Raw genomic sequence first — 25,110 nt, 5'->3', positions numbered from 1 at the left:
GATGAGGTGTCGAAGGCAGTTGTCTGGGAGGCTCTAAAGGCGGTGGTGAGGGGTGAGATAATTTTGTTGAAGGCCAGGGTGGACAAAGAGGAGAGGTTGGAGCGGCAGAGGTTAATAGATGAGATGTTGGAGGTAGATAGGAGTTATGCAGAAGATGGGGACCAGCGAAGGTGGAAAAGAGGAAGGAACTACAGGCGAGCTTCGACCGACTGTCTACCAGGAAGGCGGTGCGCCAACTGAGACGAGCAAGGGGTGTAGTTTATGAACATGGAGATAAGGCAGGTCAGCTCCGGAGGGAAGCAGCGGCAAGGGAAATTCTTCAGGTGAGGGATAGGGCAGGGAAGTTGGTGGTGGCTCCGGATCTGATTGACAAGGTTTTGAGGAGTTTTATGAGAGGTTGTACAGGTCAGAGCCATCTGGGGGAGACCGTGAGATGCAGGAATTTCTAGATGGGTTGGAGTACCCGAGGCTAGGGGAGGGGGACAGGGCTACATCAGAAGGAGCAATAGTGGAGCAGGAGATAAAGGATGCGATTGGGAGGATGCAGTCCGGGAAGGTGGCAGGGCCGGATGGGTTTCCGGCGGAATATTATAAAAAATTCAAGGATAAGCTGGCACCCCTGATGGTGGGGATGTTTGAAGAGGCGATAGGGAAGGGGGTGTTGCCATAAGCTTTGGGGCAGGCATCGATTTCCCTGTTGCTAAAAAAAAGATAAGGATCCAACGGAGTGTGGGTCGTATAGGCCCATATCACTTCTGAATGTGGACGCAAAAGTATTGGCGAATGTACTGGCGGGTAGGCTGGAGGAGTGCCTCCCGAAGGTGATAGGGGAGGATCAGACAGGGTTCGCGAGAGGGAGGCAGCTTTTTTCGAACATTAGGAGGGTTTTGAACGTCGTTATGGCACCGGCGGAAGGGAAGGAAACAGGTGGTTGTGGCATTGGACGCCGAGGAGGTGTTTGACCGGGTAGAATGGGGGTACTTGATGGCAGTTCTGGAGCAGTTTGGGATTGGACCAAGATTTGTGAACTGGCTAAAGCTACTATATAAGGAGCCGAGGGAGAGTGTTAGAACATAGAAAAATGCAGCACAGAACAGGCCCTTCGGCCCACGATGTGCCGAACCTTTGTCCTATCATAGAATTTACAGTGTTCGCATAAACAACATCAGCTAGAGATATTTTTCTCTCCACCGTGGGACGAGGCAGGGATGTCCTATGTCCCCTCTGCTGTTTGCACTTGCGATTGAGCCGTTGGCCATCGCATTAAGAAGTTCGGGAGCATGGAAAGGAATAGTGCGGGGGGGGGGGATAAAGCATAGGGTGTCCTTATATGCCGCCAACTTGCTGTTATATGTGTCGGAACAGAGTGTGTCGATAGGGGGAATATTAGAGCTACTACGAGTATTTGGGTCTTTCTCGGGGTACAAGCTGAACCTAGACAAGAATGGGTATTTTGTGGTGTCTCGGCCGGTGGTGGGGGCAGGGATGGGGGGGGCTACCATTCTGTAGAGCAGGGACTCACTTCAGGTATCTGGGGGTGCAGGTTGCCCGGTAGTGGGGGAGGCTTCGCAGGTACAACATCTCTACTTTGGTGGGGAGAGTGAAAGCCGATCTGGCAAGGTGGGATGGTCTCCCTCTGTCACTGGCGGGTCGGGTACAGATGGTTAAAATGAACGTGTTGTCGCGATTTCTGTTTATTTTTCAATGCCTACCGATTTTCCTGCCAAAGGCTTTTTTCAGGGAGATTGAGGGAAGGATTACCTCATTCATATGGGGAAGGAAGGTGCCCAGAGTGAGAAAGGTGCCGCTACAGAGGGGAAGGCAGGCAGGGGGTTTGGGTCTTCCGAACCTGATGTACTGGGCGGAGAATGTGGAGAAAGTGCGGAGCTGGGTCAGAGGGATTGATTCCCAGTGGGTCAGAATTGGATTGGATTGGATTTGTTTATTGTCACGTGTACCGAGGTACAATGAAAAGTATTTTTCTGCGAGCAGCTCAACAGATCATTAAGTACACGAGAAGAAAAGGGAATAAAAGAAAATACACAATAGGGCAACACAACATATACAATGTAACTACATAAGCACTGGCATCGGATGAAGCATACAGGGTGTAGTGTTAATGAAGTCAGTCCATAAGAGTTTGTGCAGGGGCCGGGACTGAAGGCACTAGCAACAGCGCCGCTCCAGATAGCTCCGGTGAAATATTCAGGGAGTCTGGTAATAATAGCTTCATTGAAAATCTGGAGGCAGTTTTGCCAACACTTCGGGTTGGGGGCAGGGTCAAGGGAAAATGCCAATTCGGGGGAACCACAGATTTGAGTCTGGGAGGTGGGATAGAAATTTTCGGAAATGGGATGAGAAGGGGATTAGGACGCTAAACAATTTGTTTCTTCGGGGTCGGTTTGCAGGATTGAGGGAGCTAGAAGCGAAGTATGAGCTGGAGCAGGGAGAAATGTTTAGATACATGCAGGTTTGAGATTTTGCCAGAAAGGAGATACAGAGCTTCCCAGAGGAACCGGCCTCCACATTGCAGGAGGAGGTGCTGACAAGGGGACTGGAGAAGGGGGTACTGTCAGCGGTGTACGGAGTAATTTTAGAAGACGATAAGGCACCACTGGAAGGGATCAAAGCAAAGTGGAAGGAAGAGTTGGGAGAGGTTAAGAGGAGGGATGTCTGGTGTGAGGTGCTCCGGAGAGTAAATGCCTCCACCTCATGTGCGAGGTTGGGGCTGATACAACTGAAGGTGGTAATACAGAGCACACCTCACGAGGGCGAGGATGAGCCGATTCTTTGAAGGAGTAGAAGATGTGAGAGCGTTGCGGGGGGAGGGGGTGGGGGCCACGCTAATCACGTTCATATGTTTTGGTCCTGTCCAATGCTAGAGGATGACTGGAAGAAGGTTTTTAGGGTAATTTCCAAGGTGGTGCATGTGAAACTGGACCCGGGTCCCTGGGAGGCCATATTCGGGGTGTCGGACCAGCCAGGGTTGGAAACGGGAGCGGAGGCAGATATCGTAGCCTTCACCTTGTTGATCGCCCGAAGGTGGATCCTGTTGGGATGGAGAGCAGCCTCTCCACCCTGTGCCCTAGCGTGGCGGGGGGACCTGTTGGAATTCTTGACTCTTGAGAAGGTTAAGTTTGAACTGAGGGGAAGGACGGAGGGGTTCTACAAGTCATGGGCATTATTCATTATGCACTTTCAAGAACTGGATAACATCGAACATTAGTTGGGGGGGAGGGTTGGGGGGGGCTGTGTGTATTAAGGGCGAGTATGGGTAATCCCGGATTCTTTTTTGTCATTTGGTTATGTAAACATGCGGGCTAATGTTTGGGTGTTGGTGGGAGGATCGGATCGTTGTTATTGTTATGGGGATTGATATATTTGTTGCTGATTGTTGTTTATTGTTGGTGGGTGTAAATTGGGGAGAAAATGTGATAAAAGAGAATAAAAATATATATTTTTTTAAAACCTAGGCCTCACCTGCTTTAAGAGAAATTCCAAAACACACAATTCTTTATCAGCTTTCACCCCTCAAATTGCTCAAAAGGGTTTTGAACCTTTTGAATTCTCAACACTAGAAAGCTGTTAATGCTCAGTTGTTGAGTATGCTCCAAGTCAGATCAACAAATTTTTGCATACTAAGGATATCAAGGGATTTGTGGATAACTGTAGGATGGTACAGCTGAGCTAGAGGTTCAGCCATGATCTGAATGAATGGCAGGACAGATTTGAGGGGCTACATCAACACCTCATTGTTGCTTGTGGGACACCACTAAACAAATCTTTCCCTCTCATCTCATCAGCGTGCCGAAGGGGCGGTTCTCTCCACAACACTCTGGTACACTGTTCTATCACAGCCAACCACCTTGGCCCCTTCCCATGCAATCATAGTAGGTCTGACACCTGCCCTTTTGCCTCCTCTCTCCTCACTCTCCCAAGGACCCAAACACGTCTTTCAGGTAAAGCAGCAATTAACTTGTACTGCTTTCAATTTAGTATATTGTATTCACTGTAGTATCCTCTCCAATGTGGAGGCCAAACACAGACTGGGTGACTGCTTTTCGGAACACAAAGCATAAGCATGACCCTGACCTTCCGGGTGCTTGCCATTTTAATTCACCACCTTGTTCTCTCGCTCACATTTCTGTCATCGGCCTGCTGTAATGAAGCTCAACACAAGCTTGAGGAACAGCACCCTCATCTCCTAATTAGGCACTTCACAGCCTTCTGGACTCAACACAGAGTACAACTACTTCAGGCCATGAACTAACCTCCATTTTAGTTTTTTTCACTAGTCTGTATCTTGTTTTCATGATTTTGCTTTCAGGCAGATTTGTTTATTATTCTGCCGTTAATCTCTCCCACCCATTAGCCTTTCCCAGATCTTCCCTTTTGTTCTTCAACCCCACCCCCATCACCCCACAGATGCTGCCAGACCTGTTGAGTATTTCCAGCACTTTCTGTTTATAGTTCAGATTTCTAGCACCCACAGTATTTTGCTTTTATGGTGTTTGTGGGACTTTGGGCGACTGCATTTCACTACATAACCGTGATTACATTTCAAAAAATAGCTGTTTGGTTGTAAAGGGCTTTTGGAGGGCATGGGGGAAGCTTTGTAAATCAAATTTTTTCTTACAATATGGATGAAATAGAATTGAGAAATGTGTTGCATACATCCAAACAATTTTACACCCACAAATTCACGCAATATTTAAGTGTTAACTATCCGGAGAAGGAATGCACTTGGGAGCCTGCGGTACTTTACACAAAACAGCAAACCAATAGTTTTTTTTTTGTTTTAAAATAAATTTAGAGTACCCAATTCATTTTTTCCAATTAAGGGGCAATTTAATGTGGCCAATCCACCTAGCCTGCACATCTTGGGGTTGTGGGGGCGAAACCCACGCAAACACGGGGAGAATGTGTAAACTCCACACAGACAGTGACCCAGAGCCAGGATCGAACCTGGGACCACGGCGTCGTGAGACAGCAGTGCTAACCGCTGCGCCACTGTGCTGCCCAGCAAACCAATAGTTTTGACCTCAGTAGTTTAACACCAACCTCGTCTTCTTCTTTACACTAATAGCACCTCATATGAGTGTTTTCTATCCTCCTCAACATCCTTCTCAGTCTGCCTCTCTAACTCCAGTGGCTCATCTCTCTAGCCCTTTGATTTTAAAAAATTACATTTACAAATTCCAATTTGAACAACGCCTGGCTCTGTGCATCCCAACTTCATTTTCCTCCGTCTCCACATCTCTGCAGCATAGGAAAACATTCAACACAGAATGAACAGAAATTTCCTCCTACTAAACATTGAGACTGAAGGTACTCTCTTCGGTCTCCACCACAAAATCCATTGCATAGTCACTGACTTCATTCTGACACCATCTGAGGCTGAACTAGACTGGGTCAAATATGACAGAGATGTGAACAAAGATGGGCACATATCCATATAATCATGAAGATCGCCTAGTTCCACCTCCATATTGCTATCTGACTCCACCCCTGCCTCAGCTCACTGGCTGCTGAAAGTCTGATCCTCCCCTTTCTAAATGTGACCCCTAGACTTGACTATTTTGACTATTCAGTTGCACCCCTTGACCAGCCTCAAGTTCTCCCCTCCATAAATTCTACTTCATCCAAAACTCTACTGCCATGCCCCAACTTTCACCAAGTCCAGTTCACCCATTATCCTCGTGTTCTCTCAATTGTATTGACTCCCAGTTGAACAGCATCTTGATTTTAAAATTTTCATCCTGGTTTTAAAATCCACCCATGGCTTTGCCACCCTGCCACCCCCACCCCTCAATTTCTCCGGCCCAGTAATGCTCAGATATCGGCACTCTTCTAATACTGTTCTTGAACATTCTGGTTTTAATTGCACCACCATTGGTGGCCTAGCCTTCAGCTGCCTGGGATCTCCCAAAACACCTCTGCCTTGCTTTTCTCTTACAAGTTGCTCCTTAAAACCTAGTGTTTTGACCAAGCTGGTTATCTGCCCTAATATTGTCTTATATGGTTTGGTGTCATTTTATATTATAATGCTTCTGTAAAGCACCTTGGGATGCTTTATTAGGGTAAAGGTGCTATATAAATACAATTTCTTGCTGTTGCAGTAAAGATAAAGATTAAAGAGAAGGATCACCTTATGCTCATCAAGATAAGGGATGTTGGTGAAAAAGTTAATTATTTCAAAACACCCAATGTTGCAGCTAGCATTCCCTGGTCAGGTACAATGCAATTAAATATACAGTAAAACCCCTCTACTTTCAAGGTACAAACTTGGAAGGCCCATTTACTAATCCACCACCCATCCCCTCAGCCATCCCAACACTTCTCAAGTGAGATGGGCAACTTGGTGACAAACTAAGGATTAATTTAAGTTGTAGACTCCAGCATGCTGAGCATTTGGGTTCAGACTATCCAAGCTCATGACACAGAATCCTTACAGCCAGCAGAGAGGACATTAAGAACATTTTTTAAAAATGTGTTTGGATAAAAGGAACGTCACATTGTTGGTGCATCCCTTAAGAGGAGGTAGCTGCAGGGGTGGTACTGCCAATGTAACACACTTACCCCTTTCTGTGCCCCACAGTGGAATTTAACTGCCTCCTTCCTTTGTGGAAAAATTCTTAGTTGAAGAGCTTGTCCAGAGATCCCAGGAGACAGGCATTCCCACGGAGCAAAGTAGACACAGTTCACCGACATCACGCGGAAGGTTCCTTGTGGTGCAAGCTCAGGCATGGCCGAGGTTGGTTTGTTTTACCATCTGATTGAGACTACGGTTCCCTTTTAAATGCGGTGCCCTTCATGTTATGCTGTGTCAATAGAAAAAGACTTCGCTGAGGACCCCCGCGGAGCAGCACTTCAACAAAGGGATTTTCCACAAAGCTAGAGAGTAGTTTAAAGATGACATGATGTGGGGCACACAAAATAATAAATAATTTGGCATTCAGAGTGGCCCTTCCCCCAGGTTACAGAGCCTAAACCGTCTACTTACACTATATGGATTTGTAATAGTCACAGGCTCAAAAAAAATGGACTAATCTTAATGCATTAAAATCAAATGTATGTTTACCTGATCAACGGGGATTTTGGTTTCTTGTGATATCGCCTCCCGGAGTTTGCCCACTGTACACGACAGTGGAACAGCTACCCCAATGCGCATGCAATGCGAACATTTTCCTTCATAAACCACAGTGATATTCAATGGCCTGCAAAAGAAGAGATAAGATACATTTATTACCAGTCAGCAATAAACAAACTTGCACCCATGATTAATATAGGGCTTTATCATGGAAACCAGGTCTAATCAAAATAAATCAAACACAAAGAGGTTGATGAGAAAGACAAATGGGAACAAATATGCCAGCAGATTCAGCTCATCCTCTCTGTGGAATCTATTCCCATCTCTCCCCTCCCCCAATCCTTGCAATATTTTCCTATCCACTCTTGCCCACCCTGTGCAACCTATTCCTATCCTCTCCTACCTTGCAGACCTTTCCTAACTTCTTCCAGCAGAGTCCAAGCTTCAACCCATAGGCCACACATTCACAGCCAATGTCTGGCATTCACAGGCAAATCCCCAATTCCACTGGTGCTGATATTTTCTTCTTTGATTATTTATTCTCCTAGTGTTGTTGGCCTGGTCAATGGTTGGTGGCAGAAGCTGCCATGTGAATCAGTAGACTTCCAGAACTCCAGCAGTTGATGGTGTGAAGTGGCTACATCAGCAACAAGTTGGTGGAAAACAAGCCCAAAACTATTTTCAACAAAACTCAAAATAGCTGGTCACCGATGCTGCAGGGAGGCAAGATGCCTGGGGCTGTTGCTCATCGCCCTTCTCAATACTGCATTAATGCACTAACAGAAAATGCTTGATAAACTCAGCAGGTCTGGAAGCATTTGTGGAGAGAACCAGAGTTATTGTTCTGTAGTAGGACCATTTAGATCCAAAACGTTAACTGTTTTTCTCTCCATAGATGCTGCCACACCAGCTGAGTTTGTCAAGCATTTTCTATTTTTATTTCAGATTTCCAGCATCTGCAGTATTTGTTTTTTATCTACTTTATTGCAAGTTCTAAACAGTCCATGACACCAATATACACTCTTGTTAGAAAAGAGTCATAATTTTTTTAAATAAAAGAGCATGGGGGGGAGGGGGAGGATGTGAGCACAGGTGCGGTCATGTTTCTGCAAGCTCCAACTCTGCTCATCCTTTAATCTATCATTTCACATTGCGTACCTTGTGTTGCCCTAATATGTATTTTCTTTTCATGTACTAAATGATTTGTTTGAGCTGCTCGCACAAAAATACTTTTCACCTCGGTACACGTGGCAATAAACAAATCCAATCCAATCCTGGGGGAAACTTCATGTTAGACTTTTTCTATGTTACATGGCATGTGCTAGGTTCCTGGAAGTTACCGATTGGTGTTTCTGTGAGTAAGAGCCAGAGATAAAATGGTGAAAGCCCCATTGTTTGTGGTGGCCGGAGTGAGCTGGGTGGGGCCCAGCTTACAGTGGCACAGTTGCTGCTGAGCTGAGCGTGGTGGTGTTGTGTGCGTCTGGACGATGGCCACCAAAGATGTTACCTTGGCTGAGGATTTCGGCTGCGATGCAGTTCGTTAATGCTCACGTTTAAGGATTGCGGGGTACTTTTATGGGAACAGTGGAGGTGCACAAGAAGGTTCTTGCACTTGAAGGAGCACTTACCCTGGTGAGGGCCCGCCGTAGTGTTGTCGAAATCCTGTTGCTGGTAGGGCGTCCTTCCTGTCTGGTTCGGGAGAGGGGGTTTGGGCAGGGCATGTCCCCAAGGCCCGTCCCTGGTGAGAATTGACAGGAGAGTTCCCAATTGTGTTCAAATATTGGCTGCCATCATTTGATAATTCTGATTTGGATGTTGGATGCATCATTTTCGATGGAGCACAGCGTATCCTTCCTTCGAAGCCAGTGGCCAGTCTGGCAGAATCATCTTGTGTCAATTATAAAGAATGTGATTTGTGCACAATTTTACTCCTTTTGGTTATTGGGGAGAATGAGTGGGGCTGGGAAGAGAGGTGGGTGGTTCAGTTGGTGAGGTTAGTTCAGTCCTTGCTTAGACTGAGGATAGCCCCCCTCCGCAGAGAACTAATCCGTTTCAGTTTTCTTTTTGCCATTAATTATTTATTTAGTTTCTTCCTGAATTATTGAATTTAAGAATGCATGTCTTTATCCTATAATGGACTGGGCAGATTTATTTATTCTGGGAGGACTGGCTTTCTTCTGGCTCTCCCTTGAGTTATTTTTCCCCTCTTTCTTTCGTCTCCGTTTGGGTCTCTCTCTTCATGGATGGGTTTGGAATGCGGGAGGGGCTTCCATTCTCTTGTTGGCTGGGAAGCCCTGCCGGTTCGTTCGTAGTCCCAATGCGTCGCTGCTGATCCTCTCTTTACATTTGTCTGGAATGATTTTGGATCCCCCTGGGGCCTGGATTGGGACTTAGTTTTGTTGTGTGGCATGCATGTAACTCCCCTTAGGACTGGAATTTTTGTGCATTTTCTTTTGTTTTTGTAAGGATGAATTCGCTCTCGGGTTCCACATGGGTGCAGGTAGGTCTGGGATCCTAAGAGAGGAGGCTACGATGGGCCGGTGATGCCCTTGGACTGCTGGAGCTGAAAGGGATGTACGTTTGTGTGCACCCAACCGTGGCACGACTCATCAAGATTTTTTGTGGTGATTGTGGGTCTCTGGGGTGTGGGAGAGGGTGAACGTTTTGTCATGTTTTTATGACTTTATCCTGTCTATTCCTCAGTATCTGGTGGGATTACAGGAGTATCTAATCCTGTCTAGTGAGCTGATCCTGATGTCGTTCTCCTGTTCCACTCTGTACTATGGGGATCCGTTATTTTGTAACGTTGTGCAATTCTTTAAAATGCAAATCAATCTTAGATATCATAGAATTTACAGTGCAGAAGGCCATTCGGCCCACAAGTCTGCATCGGCCCTTGGGAAGAGCACCCAATTTAAGTCCGCATCTTCACCCTATCCCTGTAACCCCACCTAACCTTTTGGATGCTTACTAGAGATATTTTAACATGGCCAATCCAACTAACCTGCACATCTTTGGACTGTGGGAGGAAACCAGAGCACCTGGAGGAAACCCACGCACACACGGGGAGAAAGTGCAAACTCCACACAGTCACCTGAGGCCGGAATTGAACGGGTCCCTGGAGCTTTACTTAACAGGGAGCAAATTAAACCAATTATGTTGCAGCTACTCCATGAATACAAAGAATAAAATGTATTAATTTTTTTTTAAGTACATTAAGAGGGCAGACCCGGGTACGATCCCAGCTCCAGGTAACTGTCAGGTAGAGTTTGCACATTCTCCCAATGTCTGCGTGGGTCTCACCTCCACAGCCCAAAGATGTGCAGATTAGGTGGATTGGCCAAACTAAATTGCCCCTTAATTGGGGGGAAAAAATAAAAAGTACATTAAAAAGGGATAGCCTTAAAATTACAACTTGTGCCATTTGGGCAGAGAAATACGTAACCTATTCACACTCCCATTTTATAGGAGATATTAACACACTTGTGTTTAATGATTGTTAAAATAGCAGAGGAAGGAATTTCACAAACACACAAAGCAGCTGATATTTATGTGACACACTGCTAATTCTGTACCATTTTTCTAGTGCAGATTTCTTTCAGCCTGTTTACATGTACAATTCCAAAATAGCAGCAACACAAATTTTCTGACACATCTCAAGTTAGCTCAACAATGTGTTCCATACATAACTGAAAACAGCACCACTTTCATTTATGATTAGATGGTGACATAACCACATTGAAGGGCACATTTTAGCATGCATTATGTTCTCATAACTATTCAGCTGATGGTGCTGCCAGCCAGTCTGACAAAAAACTGTACTGCAGCCCACTGCGAGCCAGCAAAATGAATATCACAGCATTCATAGCGACATTTCCCCTCGACACTGCAGCCCACAAAATGCCAGTCGTCTAAATACCAACATTCACTGACGGCTGGTCAGGGGAAGCTGCAAACCAATGTACACTATATCCTCATCGCAGGATTCAACACAAATCCAAGAAATTACAAAAGCACAATATCACAAAATGAGGAGTTCGGAGCCTGGAATTCATTTAGAGCTTTGAAACTCCCAAGAAGCAGAGCAGAGGTCAGGCTGCAAGTGTCACTCACTCCAACGGTGCAGTGCTACGATGCCTGGCAACTGGATTCTGGGCTGGTGGAAACCTCACTTTCAATTTCTGCCAGACAGCAAAGATCATTTTAAAAGAGCGCAGTCAGCTCTAATAAACAGCTACTGTCCAAAACATTAGTCTCTCTGCCCGGAATTCTGAAGAACCTGCAGAACATTTCCAGCACCTGTCTTGCTAGCCTTGAAAATGATTCCAGAACACCTCCAAATCCAGACAAGCATTATCCCCACCCGCCACCCCCAATAAACCCACAAGCATTATCTCAACCACCCCGCAATAAATCCGATCGGGCATTATCTCCACCCGCCACCCCCAATAAATCCACAAGCATTATCTCCACCCGCCATCCCCAATAAATCCACAAGCATTATCTCAACCACCTCGCAATAAATCCGGGCGGGCATTATCTCCACCCGCCACCCCCAATAAATCAACGAGCATCATCTCAACCACCCCGCAATAAATCCGGACGGGTATTATCTCCACCCGCAACATCCAATAAATCCACGAGCATTATCGCAACCACCCCGCAATAAATCCGGGCGGGCATTATCTCCACCCGCCTCCCCCAATAAATTCAGACAAGCATTACCTCCACCCATCCCAATAAATCCACAAGCATTATCTACACCCACCCCCAATAAATCCACAAACATCATCTCCACACGCCACCAATAAATCCAGACAAGCATAATCTCCACCCACCCCCAATAAATCCACAAGCATCATCTCCACCCACCCCCAATAAATCCACAAGCATGATCTCCACACGCCACCCCCAATAAATCTGGACAAGCATTATCTCCACCCATCCCCAATAAATCCACAAGCATCATCTCCACCCACCCCCAATAAATCCACAAGCATCATCTCCACCCACCCCCAATAAACCCGGACAAGCATTATATCCACCCACCCCCAATAAATCCACAAGCATTATCTCCACCCACCCCCAATAAATCCACAAGCATTATCTCCACCCACCCCCAATAAATCCAGACAAGCATTATCTCCACCCACCCCCAGTAAATCCACAAGCATCATCTCCACCCACCCCCAATAAATCCACAAGCATCATCTCCACCCACCCCCAGTAAAACCAGACAAGCATTATCTGCACCCACGCCCAGTAAATTCGGACAAGCATCATCTCCACCCACCCCCCAATAAATTCGGACAAGCATTATCTCCACCCACCCCCCAATAATTCCAGACAAGCATCATCTCCGCCCACCTCCAATAAATCCGGACAAGCATTATCACCACCCACCCCCAATAAATTCACAAGCATCATCTCCACCCACCCCCAATAAATCCACAAGCATTATCTCACCCACCTCCAATAACTCCAGACACGCATTATCTCCACCCACCCCCAAGAAATCCACAAGCATTATCTCCATCCACCCCCAATAAATCCGGACAAGCATCATCTCAACCCACCCCCAATAATTCCACAAGCATTATCTCCACCCATCCCCAATAAATCCACAAGCATCATCTCCACCCACCCCCAATAAATCCACAAGCATTATCTCCACCCACCCCCAATAAATCCACAAGCATTATCTCCACCCACCCCCAATAAATCCGGACAAGCATCATCTCCACCCACCCGCAATAAATCCAGACAAGCATCATCTGCACCCACCCCCAGTAAATTCGGACAAGCATCATCTCCACCCACCCCCCAATAAATCCAGTCAAGCATTATCTCCACCCATCCCCAATAAATCCACAAGCATAATCTCCACCCACACCCAATAAATCCAGACAAGCATAATCTCCACGCACCCCCAATAAATCCAGTCAAGCATTATCGCCACCCATCCCAATAAATCCACAAGCATAATCTCCACCCACCCCCAATAAATCCACAATCATTATCTGCACCACCCCCAATAAATCCCCAAGCATTATCTCCACACGCCAGCTACAATAAATCCAGACATGCATTATCTCCACCCACCCCCAATAAATCCACAAGCATTATCTCCACCCACCCCCAATAAATCCAGACAAGCATCATCTCCACCCACGCCCAGTAAAACCAGACAAGCATTATCTGCACCCACCCCCAGTAAATTCGGACAAGCATCATCTCCACCCACCCCCCAATAAATCCAGTCAAGCATTATCTCCACCCATCCCCAATAAATCCACAAGCATAATCTCCACCCACACCCAATAAATCCAGACAAGCATAATCTCCACGCACCCCCAATAAATCCAGTCAAGCATTATCGCCACCCATCCCAATAAATCCACAAGCATAATCTCCACCCACCCCCAATAAATCCACAATCATTATCTGCACCACCCCCAATAAATCCCCAAGCATTATCTCCACACGCCAGCTACAATAAATCCAGACATGCATTATCTCCACCCATCCCCAGTAAATTCGAACAAGCATCATCTCCACCAACCCCCAATAAATCCGGACAAGCATTATCTCCACCCACCCCCAGTAAAACCAGACAAGCATTATCTCCACCCACCCCAATAAATCCACAAGCATTATCTCCACCCACCCCAATAAATCCACAAGCCTTATCTCCACCCACCCCCAATAAATCCACAATCATTATCTCCACCCACCCCCAATAAATCCACAAGCATTATCTCCACCCACCCCCAATAAATCCACAAGCATTATCTCCACCCACCCCCAATAAATCCACAAGCATTATCTACACCCACCCCCAATAAATCCGGACAAGCATTATCTACACCCATCCCCAATAAATCCAGACACGCGTTTTCTCCACCCACCCCCAATAAATCCACAAGCATTATCTCCACCCACCCCCAATAAATCTGGACAAGCATCATCTCCACCCACCCCCAATAAATCCACAAGCATTATCTCAACCACCCCGCAATAAATCCGGGCGGGCATTATCTCCACCCGCCATCCCCAATAAATCCACAAGCATTATCTCAACCACCTCGCAATAAATCCTGACGGGCATTATCTCCACCCGCCACCCCCAATAAATCCACGAGCATCATCTCAACCACCCCGCAATAAATCCGGACGGGTATTATCTCCACCCGCAACCTCCAATAAATCCACGAGCATTATCGCAACCACCCCGCAATAAATCCGGGCGGGCATTATCTCCACCCGCCTCCCCCAATAAATTCAGACAAGCATTACCTCCACCCATCCCAATAAATCCACAAGCATTATCTACACCCACCCCCAATAAATCCACAAACATCATCTCCACACGCCACCAATAAATCCAGACAAGCATAATCTCTACCCACCCCCAATAAATCCACAAGCATTATCTCCACCCACCCCCAATAAATCCACAAGCATCATCTCCACCCACCCCCAATAAATCCACAAGCATGATCTCCACACGCCACCCCAATAAATCCGGACAAGCATTATCTCCACCCATCCCCAATAAATCCACAAGCATCATCTCCACCCACCCCCAATAAATCCACAAGCATCATCTCCACCCACCCCCAATAAACCCGGACAAGCATTATATCCACCCACCCCCAATAAATCCACAAGCATTATCTCCACCCACCCCCAATAAATCCACAAGCATTATCTCCACCCACCCCCAATAAATCCGGACAAGCATTATCGGCACCCACGCCCAGTAAATTCGGACAAGCATCATCTCCACCCACCCCCCAATAAATTCGGACAAGCATTATCTCCACCCACCCCCCAATAATTCCAGACAAGCATCATCTCCGCCCACCTCCAATAAATCCGGACAAGCATCATCACCACCCACCCCCAATAAATCCACAAGCATCATCTCCACCCACCCCCAATAAATCCACAAGCATCATCTCCACCCACCCACAATAAATCCACAAGCATTATCTCCACCCACCCCCAATAAATCCACAAGCATCATCTCCACCCACCCCCAATGAATCCACAAGCATCATCTCCACCCACCCACAATAAATCCACAAGCATTATCTCCACCCACCCCCAATAAATCAACAAGCATTATCTCCACCCACCCCCAATAAATCCACAAGCATTATCTCCACCCACCCCCAATAAATCCGGACAAGCATCATCTCCACCCACCCCCAGTAAATCCACAAGCATTATTTCCACCCACCCCCAATAAATCCAGACAAGCATCATCTCCACCCTCCCCCAATAAATCCGGACAATCATTATCTCCACCCACCGCCAGAAAAACCAGACAAGCATTATCTCCACCCACCCCCAACAAATCCGGACAAGCATTATCTCCACCCACCCCCAACAAATCCAGACAAGCATTATCTGCACCCACCCCCAATAAATCCGGACAAGCATCATCTCCACCCACCCCCAACAAATCCACAAGCATTATCTCCACCCACCGCCAATAAATCCAGACAAGCATCATCTCCACCCACCCCTAATAAATCCGGACAACCATTATCTCCACCCACCCCCAGTAAAACCAGACAAGCATTATCTGCACCCACGCCCAGTAAATTCGGACAAGCATCATCTCCACCCACCCCCCAATAAATTCGGACAAGCATTATCTCCACCCACCCCCCAATAATTCCAGACAAGCATCATCTCCGCCCACCTCCAATAAATCCGGACAAGCATTATCACCACCCACCCCCAATAAATCCACAAGCAATATCTCCACCCACCCCCAATAAATCCGGACAAGCATTATCTCCACCCACCCCCAATAAATCCACAAGCATCATCTCCACCCACCCCCAATAAATCCACAAGCATCATCTCCACCCACCCCCAATAAATCCACAAGCATCATCTCCACCCACCCACAATAAATCCACAAGCATTATCTCCACCCACCCCCAATAAATCCACAAGCATCATCTCCACCCACTCCCAATAAATCCGGACAAGCATTATCTCCACCCACCCCCAATACATCCGGACAAGCATTATCTGCACCCATCCCCAGTAAATTCGGACAAGCAACATCTCCACCCACCCCAAATAAATCCGGACAAGCATCATCTCCACCCACTCCAATAAATCCGGACAAGCATTATCTCCGCCCATCCCCAGTAAAACCAGACAAGCATTATCTCCACCCATCCCCAATAAATCCGCAAGCATTATCTCCACCCACCCCATATAAATCCACAAGCATTATCTCCACCCACCCCCAATAAATCCACAAGCATCATCTCCACCCACCCCCAATAAAACCAGACAAGCATTATCTCCCCCCACCCCCAGTAAAACCAGACAAGCATTATCTCCACCCACCCCCAATAAATCCACAAGCATCATCTCCACCCACCCCCAGTAAAACCAGACAAGCATCATCTCCACCCACCCTCAGTAAATTCGGACAAGCATTATCTCCACCCACCCCCAATAAATCCACAAGCATTATCTCCACCCACCCCCAATAAATCCGGACAAGCATTATCGCCACCCAAACCCAATAAATCCATAAGCATTATCTCTGCCCACCACCCCCAATAAATCCACAAGCATTATCTACACCCGCCCCCAATAAATCCGGACAATCATTATCGCCACCCAACCCCAATAAATCCACAAGCATCATCTCCACCCACCCCCAATAAATCCACAAGCATTATCTCCACCCACCCCCAATAAATCCACAAGCATTATCTCTGCCCAACATCACCAAAAAATCCACAAGCATTATCTCCACCCACCCCCAATAAATCCTCAAGCATTATCTCCACCCACCCCCAATAAATCCACAAACATTATCTCCACCCACCACCACTAAATCCACAAGCATCATCTCCACCCACCTCCAATAAATCCACAAGCATTATCTCCACCCACCCCCAATAAATCCAGGCAAGCATCATCTCCACCCACCCCCAATAAATCCAGACAAGTATCATCTCCACCCACCCCCAGTAAATCCAGACAAGCATTATCTCCACCCACCCCCAATATATCCAGACAAGCATTATCTCTACCCACCCCCAATAAATCCGGACAATCATTATCTCTACCCACCCCCAATAAATCCGGACAAGCATTATCTCCACCCACCCCCAATAAATCCAGACAAGCATTATCTCCACCCACCCCCAATATATCCAGACAAGCATTATCTCTACCCACCCCCAATAAATCCGGACAAGCATTATCTCCACCGACCCCCAATAAATCCAGACAAGCATTATCTCCACCCGGCACCTCCTTCATTAAATCCAGACGAGCATTTCCCCCACCCGCCACCCACAATAAATCCAGACAAGCATCATCTCCACCACCACCCCCAATAAATCCAGACAGGCATTATCTCCACCCCCCCCCCCCCGCACCCCCCCCCCTAAATAAATCCAGACAAGCGTTATCTCCACCCACCCAGTAAATCCGGACAAGCATTATCTCCACCCGCCACCCCCAATAAATCTGGACATCATTATCTCCACACCCCTAATAAATCCGGACAAGCATCATCTCCACCCACCACCTCTCCCGTTAAATCCAGACAAGCATCATCTCCGTCCGCCACCCCAACAAACCAGACAAGCATTATCTCCGCCCGCCACCCCAACAAACCAGACAAGCATTATCTCCGCCCGCCACCCCAACAAACCAGACAAGCATTATCTCCACCTGCACCCCACCCCTCCAATAAATCCATACAAGCATTATCTCCACCGGCCACTCGCCTGTTAAAGCCAGACAAGCATGGTCTCCACCCGCCACCCTTCCAATAAATCCAGACAAGCATTATCTCCGTCCGCCACCCCCAATAAATCCCGACAAGCATTATCTCCACTCACCCTCAATAAATCCGGACAAGCATTATCTCCACTCACCCTCAATAAATCCAGCCCAGCATTATCTCCACACGCCACCCCAACAAATCCAGACAAGCATCATCTCCACCCACCCCACCCCCAAAAATACAAATAAGCATCATCTCCACCCACCCACCTCCCCAAAAAAAATCCATAGAAGCATCATCACCACCCACCCCCCCAAAAAATCCAGAGAAGCAACATCTCCACCCACCCGCCCAATAAATCCAGACAGTTATTATCTCCACCCCCCGCCCACCCCCCCCCCCCTAAATAAATCCAGACAAGCGTTATCTCCACCCACCCAGTAAATCCGGACAAGCATCATCTCCACCCGCCACCCCTCAATAAAATCCAGACAAGCATCATCTCCACACGCCACCCCCCAATAAAATCCAGACAAGCATTAACTCCACACGTCACCCCCCCCCGAATAAATCCAGATGTGCAATATCTCCACCCACCTCTAGTAAATCCAGACAAGCATTATCTCCACCCGCCACCCCCCAATAAAATCCAGACAAGCATTAACTCCACACGTCACCCCCCCCCAAATAAATCCAGATGTGCAATATCTCCACACGCCACCCCCCAATAAAATCCAGACAAGCATTATCTCCACGCGTCACCCCCCCCAAATAAATCCAGATGTGCAATATCTCCACACGCCACCCCCCAATAAAATCCAGACAAGCATTATCTCCACACGCCACCCCCCCCCCCAAATAAATCCAGATGTGCAATATCTCCACCCACCTCTAGTAAATCCAGACAAGCGTCATCTCCACTTACCCCCAATAAATCCAGACAAGCATTATCTTCACCCACCCCCAATAAACTATGTTCTGATTACTTACTTCACAAAGTTAATACTGGCTCAGTAAGGGGTTATTCAGTTGCCTTTCACAGGTCTTTTTACTAAAAGGTTTGCTGATAACAGTGCCACTAACGTAGCAAAACATGCAAACGCATTTCACAGTTGCGCTATCAAGACACAAATTGACACCCAGCAAAGCAAATATTGATTTATCTTTTTAAGAAAAGAATAATTTTTGCTTTTTTTTTTTTAAATTTACAGTACCCAATTTTTTTTTCCACTTAAGGAGCAATTTAGCATGGCCAATCCACCTATCTTATTGGGTTGTGGGGTTGAGACACACGGAGACACAGGGAGAATGTCCAGATGGACAGTGACCCGGGTCCTCGGCGCTGCAAGGCAGCAATGCTAACCACTGCGCCACTGTAACACCCTCAAAGCAAATAGTCATGCAGCTGACCAGAACTTCGATCAAAGAGGTAGTTTAATGAACGACTTAAAGGAGAGAGGTGGATGGAGGCTTTTGGGGAGAGAATTCCAGAGCTCATTAAAGGCCAATGGTGGAAAAGGTTGCGGAAAGTGTAGTAATTTTTAGGCAACTAGTCATCATATACTTCATGCTTCCAAATTGTTCCCACCACCCAACATCAGCTCCGCTTGTAACTTTTATAAATGCATCAGATATGCTTGGACACAATTGTAAAACCAAAAAGAAACATCAATTTTTCTCCAACAGCCAAGAGGCTGTTATCTCCACCCACTTCTCTGAGTGCAGCTGAGTTTAATTCTATGGTGCTGGTCCTTGAAATTATTCATCAAATAATTAGTCACAAATTGTTGAGCTGACTCCTCCACAATTTGCAGTGAGGCTCTCACTGGAACCACAATGTTCTCAACATCACTCCTATGACACTTAGAAATGAATGCACTCAATGCAGCCTCAAAACTCACTGGGGACCCCACCACAGAAAACGGCAAGATTTACTGTATTGCCAATTTACAAACTTTTTTTTTCATTAATTTTTTATTTAAAACAAATTTGTAACATTTACAGAAAAAAGGCAATAAGCAAAGAACCTTAACATGGTGAAAACAAACAGTGGGAGAAAACAAACATAATAAAGGCACTTCCCCCGTCGGCTGTTTGCACAGCCCACATACGGTCATCTAAACTAAATTGTCTCTCTCTCTCTCCCTCCTCCTCCTCCTCCTCCTCCCCCCCCTCCCCTATACTTCTCCCTGAAATTCGACAAGCGACTTCCCCCTCCGGGGTATCCGTGGTCCCCACCACTGGCCAGCTCTGCTCCCAGGTCCTGGTATATGCGCACCTCAGTTCTCCCACCTGCTGCTCTGCTCCGTCTTGGCCCACTGCAGCACATGTTCCTTGTCTGAAAGCCGGTGGAAGCGAACCACCAGGGCCCTCGGTCGGTCGCCCGCCTTGGGCTTCCTTGTGGGGCTCTGTGCGCCCCATCCAGCTCCAGGGGTCGAGGGAAGGCCCCCGGTCCCATCAACGCCTCCAGCATACTCGACGCGTATGCTCCCGCGTCCGATCCCTCACTGCCTTCGGGAAGGCCAACGATCCTTAGGTTCTGTCTTCTGGCTCTGTTTCCCAGCTCCTCAAGCTGCTCCTGCATCCTCTTTTGGCGGGCGTTCAGTTCCTCCACCTCATGCTCCAACACCGTTATCGTGTCTTCCTGGCTGGAAAGCTTCAACTCAACCTCCTTGATTGCCTTCTCCTGGACCGCCTGTGTCTCGACCATTCGGTCCATCACCGACCTCATCGGATCCAGCGTGTCTCTTTTCAATTCGGCGAAGCAGTTCTTAAAAACTCCATCAGCTGCTCCCTTGGCCAGTGAGCCTCCGCTCCCTGGTCCCTGCCGTCCGCCATGCGTTGCCGCCCGGTCTGCTGTCCTCGGTGCTCCCACTTCGATCCTAGCCGCTTCACTCGACCACTTCTGGTCCAGCTGTCCATACCCCCGGGGAGGGGGGGGACCTCTTCCCTGTTGTTTCCTCCACCAATTCAGGTCGCAAAATCCCGAAAAACCTGGTCAAAAAAGGTCCGTTAGCCCATCACCGGCGGGAGCGATCGGACCTGCAACCTACTTCATCCTGGCTGCCACCGGAAGTCCTACAAACTTTAGAATATGGCAGATCTGTCCCATTTCCTTCTCATTTGTGCCTTTGCAACTTCCAGACTTGACTATTGTGACACACTGGCCTCCCAGTCTTACATTTGTAAACTTGAGATTATCAAGATTCTGTTGCCTGTGTCTTAATTTACCCAAAGTCCTGTTCACCTATCACTCAGGTTCACGGGTCTACACAGGCTACTGTTCAAGCAACATCTTCATTTGAAAATTCTCAGGCCGGATTCTCTGTTTCAGGGACGAAGTGTTGACGCCGGCACTGAATTGGTGGACTTCTACAACCACAGAATCGGCGCAGTCCCATGCATTTTAGGATCCGTTAATGGGCGAGCACCAGCGCCGCCTGGAACTAGAGCAATTCCAATTAAAAATGGTGTGTATACCAACTGCACGTTCATGGAGTGGAACCCTTTTCGGTTTGTTAAGACCACCCCCTTATGCGCCAGCGCTCGTAAGGGGACATGCATCCAGTTGATTACCCCCTGACCTGGGACATCCCAGTGATGGCAGCAAACCCCACTCCCTGGGCATCCTGGTGGGCTCTATACACATTGAAGCTGGTATATTTTGCCAACTGGCTATACAGGCCCTCCATGACAGTGCGGATGCACCTGTGCATCAAAATCTGCGTAATCCGTGTCAGGTCCCCACTCAGTGACTCAAACGACCCTGTGGCAAACTTCAGGGTGACCGTCACCTTTACTCCCACTGCTCCCATACCCCCGCAGTTCCAGGTGCCGTACGGTTCCCATGCTCAGCTAGAGTCTTCAGCGGCATGTCCGGTCTGGCAGGTCCTCGAATGACAGGCGTTGCCGCTACACACGAGGCCTCATACGGCACCTCCTTCTCACCTCCTCCTCGGCCAGTTGGGAGGCCGGCTCTCCAACCGCACCGGTTGACTCCTGTTCCTCTGGGCCAAGCTTGGCTGCTGCAGGGCTCACGCCGAGCAGCTCCTGCTCGGGCAGCCTCAGTGCATCCCCCAAGACTGCAGCGGCTGGGATGATGGCAACCATTCCTGGTTGGATTTCAAAATCCATTGTCTGCAATGGGTGAAAGGCAGACATGTTAGCATGGTGCGTACCCCCGTCCAACCAGGTACAACAGGCTACACGGTGGCCACAGCCTGCACTGTATTTGCTGCCCCGGCATGTCTCCCCCCAATCATTCTCCCGGCTCGCCATCTGGCCCCAGCACCCACCCGTCAGCAGGGGTGCCAGTGGTTGGCGCCACCAATGGCAGAGGCACTCTCTGCGACCCCTCCTGTAGGGGCTACCGGGGACACTGCCCTTGGGTGGGCCGCATGATGCCCTGCGGCGGGTGACACCCGGTAATGGGTGGGTGGCATTATTATTATTATTATTAAATAGGTGCAGTAGTCAGAGGGCAGCACAGTGGTTAGCACTGTTGCCTCACAGCTCCAGGATCCAAGCTCAATTCTGGCCTCAGGTGACTGTGCGGAGTCTGCACCTTCTCCCAGTGTTTGCGTGGGTTTAATAATAATAATCTTCATTGTCACAAGTAGGCTTACATTAACACTGCAATGAAGTTACTGTGAAAAGCCCCCAGTCGCCACATTCCGGCACCTGTTCTGGTACACAGAGAGAAAATGCACAATGTCCAAATTACCTAACAGCACATCTTTCGGGACTAGTGGGAGGAAACCGGAGCCCCCGGAGGAAACCCACGCAGGCACGGGGAGAACGTGCAGACTCCGCACAGACAGTGATCAAGCCGGGAATTGAACCTGGGACCGCGATGCTGTGAAGCCACAGTGCTAACCACTGTGCTACCATGCTGCCCATACAGTGCTGCTTTCCTCTGGGTGCTCCGGTTCCTCCCACAGTCCAAAGATGCGCAGGCTAGGTGGAGTGGCGATGCTAAATTGCCCCTTAGTGTCCAAAAGGTTTATAAAGTGGGGCTACTGGGTTAGGGGGATAAGGTGGCGGTGTGGGCTTATGTAGGGTGCTCTTTCCAAGAGCCGGGTGCAGACTCGATGGGCCGAATGGCCTCCCTCTGCACTGGAGGGATTCTATGAAAAGGTTTCTTTGTGTCTACTATATCTCTCCAAGCCTAGTTATTGATACTCAAGTACAAACAAGTGAAGAACAACGTGTTTTTCGTAAGCTGCAGTCCTTGAACGTAAATGTATCTTTTAAGAGTCACACAGAGCAACTGCTGGGGAATTATAATTCTGAGTGCTCTAGTCAGAGGAAGGATGGCGGGGAGTGCAGGGGTGGAAAGGGGGAAATTACTCAGTTATAGCAATCAAACTGGGGTAAAAATACAAGTTACAAAAGCTGTCCCAAACACCATTATCAAGGTCAGAGTCACTGCTCTATCTGAGTCGAAGAAGAAGATTAGCACACCAATGGGAAACACCAAACCTGTGTGTCAATAATCCTCTGGTAAATTGTCAGAGAGGTCAATTTTCCTTATTGTAACCTGCCTGTGTACATGCACATCAGGCGATAACAACGAGGAACACTGGAGCAGGACAGCCTTTAAATGGACTCTGCTGTTACTGACGATCAAAGAACAAAGAACAAAGAAATGTACAGCACAGGAACAGGCCCTTCGGCCCTCCAAGCCCGCGCCGACCATGCTGCCCGACTAAACTACAATCTTCTACACTTCCTGGGTCCGTATCCTTCTATTCCCATCCTATTCATGTATTTGTCAAGATGCCCCTTAAATGTCACTATCGTCCCTGCTTCCACCACCTCCTCCAGTAGCGAGTTCCAGGCACCCACTACCCTCTGCGTAAAAAACTTGCCTCGTACATCTACTCTAAACCTTGCCCCTCTCACCTTAAACCTATGCCCCCTAGTAATTGACCCCTCTACCCTGGGGAAAAGCCTCTGACTATCCACTCTGTCTATGCCCCTCATAATTTTGTAGACCTCTATCAGGTCGCCCCTCAACCTCCGTCGTTCCAGTGAGAACAAACCGGGTTTATTCAACCTATCCTCATAGCTAATGCCCTCCATACCAGGCAACATTCTGGTAAATCTCTTCTGCACCCTCTCTAAAGCCTCCACATCCTTCTGGTAGTGTGGCGACCAGAATTGAACACTATACTCCAAGTGTGGCCTAACTAAGGTTCTATATAGCTGCAACATGGCTTGCCAATTCTTATACTCAATGCCCCGGCCAATGAAGGCAAGCATGCCGTATGCCTTCTTGACTACCTTCTCCACCGGTGTTGCCCCTTTCAATGACCTGTGGACCTGTACTCCTAGATCTCTTTGACTTTCAATACTCTTGAGGGTTCTACCATTCACTGTATATTCCCTACCTGCGTTAGTCCTTCCAAAATGCATTACCTCACATTTGTCCGGATTAAACTCCATCTGCCATCTCTCCGCCCAAGTCTCCAGACAATCTAAATCCTGCTGTATCCTCCGACAGTCCTCATCGCTATCCGCAATTCCACCAACCTTTGTGTCGTCTGCAAACTTACTAATCAGACCAGTTACATTTTCCTCCAAATCATTTATATATACTACAAAGAGCAAAGGTCCCAGCACTGATCCCTGTGGAACACCACTGGTCACAGCCCTCCAATGAGAAAAGCATCCTTCCATTGCTACTCTCTGCCTTCTATGGCCTAGCCAGTTCTGTATCCACCTTGCCAGCTCACCCCTGATCCCGTGTGACTTCACCTTTTGTACTAGTCTACCATGAGGGACCTTGTCAAAGGCCTTACTGAAGTCCATATAGACAACATCCACTGCCCTGCCTGCATCAATCATCTTTGTGACCTCCTCAAAAAACTCTATCAAGTTAGTGAGACACGACCTCCCCTTCACAAAACCGTGCTGCTTCTCACTAATACGTCCATTTGCTTCCAAATGGGAGTAGATCCTGTCTCGAAGAATTCTCTCCAGTAATTTCCCTACCACTGAAGTAAGGCTCACCGGCCTGTAGTTCCCGGGATTATCCTTGCTGCCCTTCTTAAACAGAGGAACAACATTGGCTATTCTCCAGTCCTTCGGGACATCCCCTGAAGACAGCGAGGATCCAAAGATTTCTGTCAAGGCCTCAGCAATTTCCTCTCCAGCCTCCTTCAGTATTCTGGGGTAGATCCCATCAGGCCCTGGGGACTTATCTACCTTAATATTTTTTAAGACACCCAACACCTCG

General features: G+C 47.9%; 1 protein-coding gene across 1 annotated transcript in view; it reads right to left on the bottom strand.

The window, feature by feature from the left end:
* usp31 (ubiquitin specific peptidase 31) overlaps positions 1-25,110 on the bottom strand; it is a 202,524-nt gene that overhangs the window by 67,544 nt on the left and 109,870 nt on the right. The window contains exon 5 of the mRNA XM_072481189.1: positions 7,082-7,217. Coding sequence (XP_072337290.1) covers positions 7,082-7,217 — 136 coding nt within the window. The remainder of the gene's footprint in view (positions 1-7,081; positions 7,218-25,110) is intronic.

The sequence above is a fragment of the Scyliorhinus torazame genome, chromosome 17, assembly GCF_047496885.1.
Source record: "Scyliorhinus torazame isolate Kashiwa2021f chromosome 17, sScyTor2.1, whole genome shotgun sequence".
Lineage (NCBI taxonomy): Eukaryota > Metazoa > Chordata > Chondrichthyes > Carcharhiniformes > Scyliorhinidae > Scyliorhinus > Scyliorhinus torazame.
Note: the sequence above shows the minus strand (reverse complement) of the source record. Positions and strands in the feature narration are given on the sequence as shown.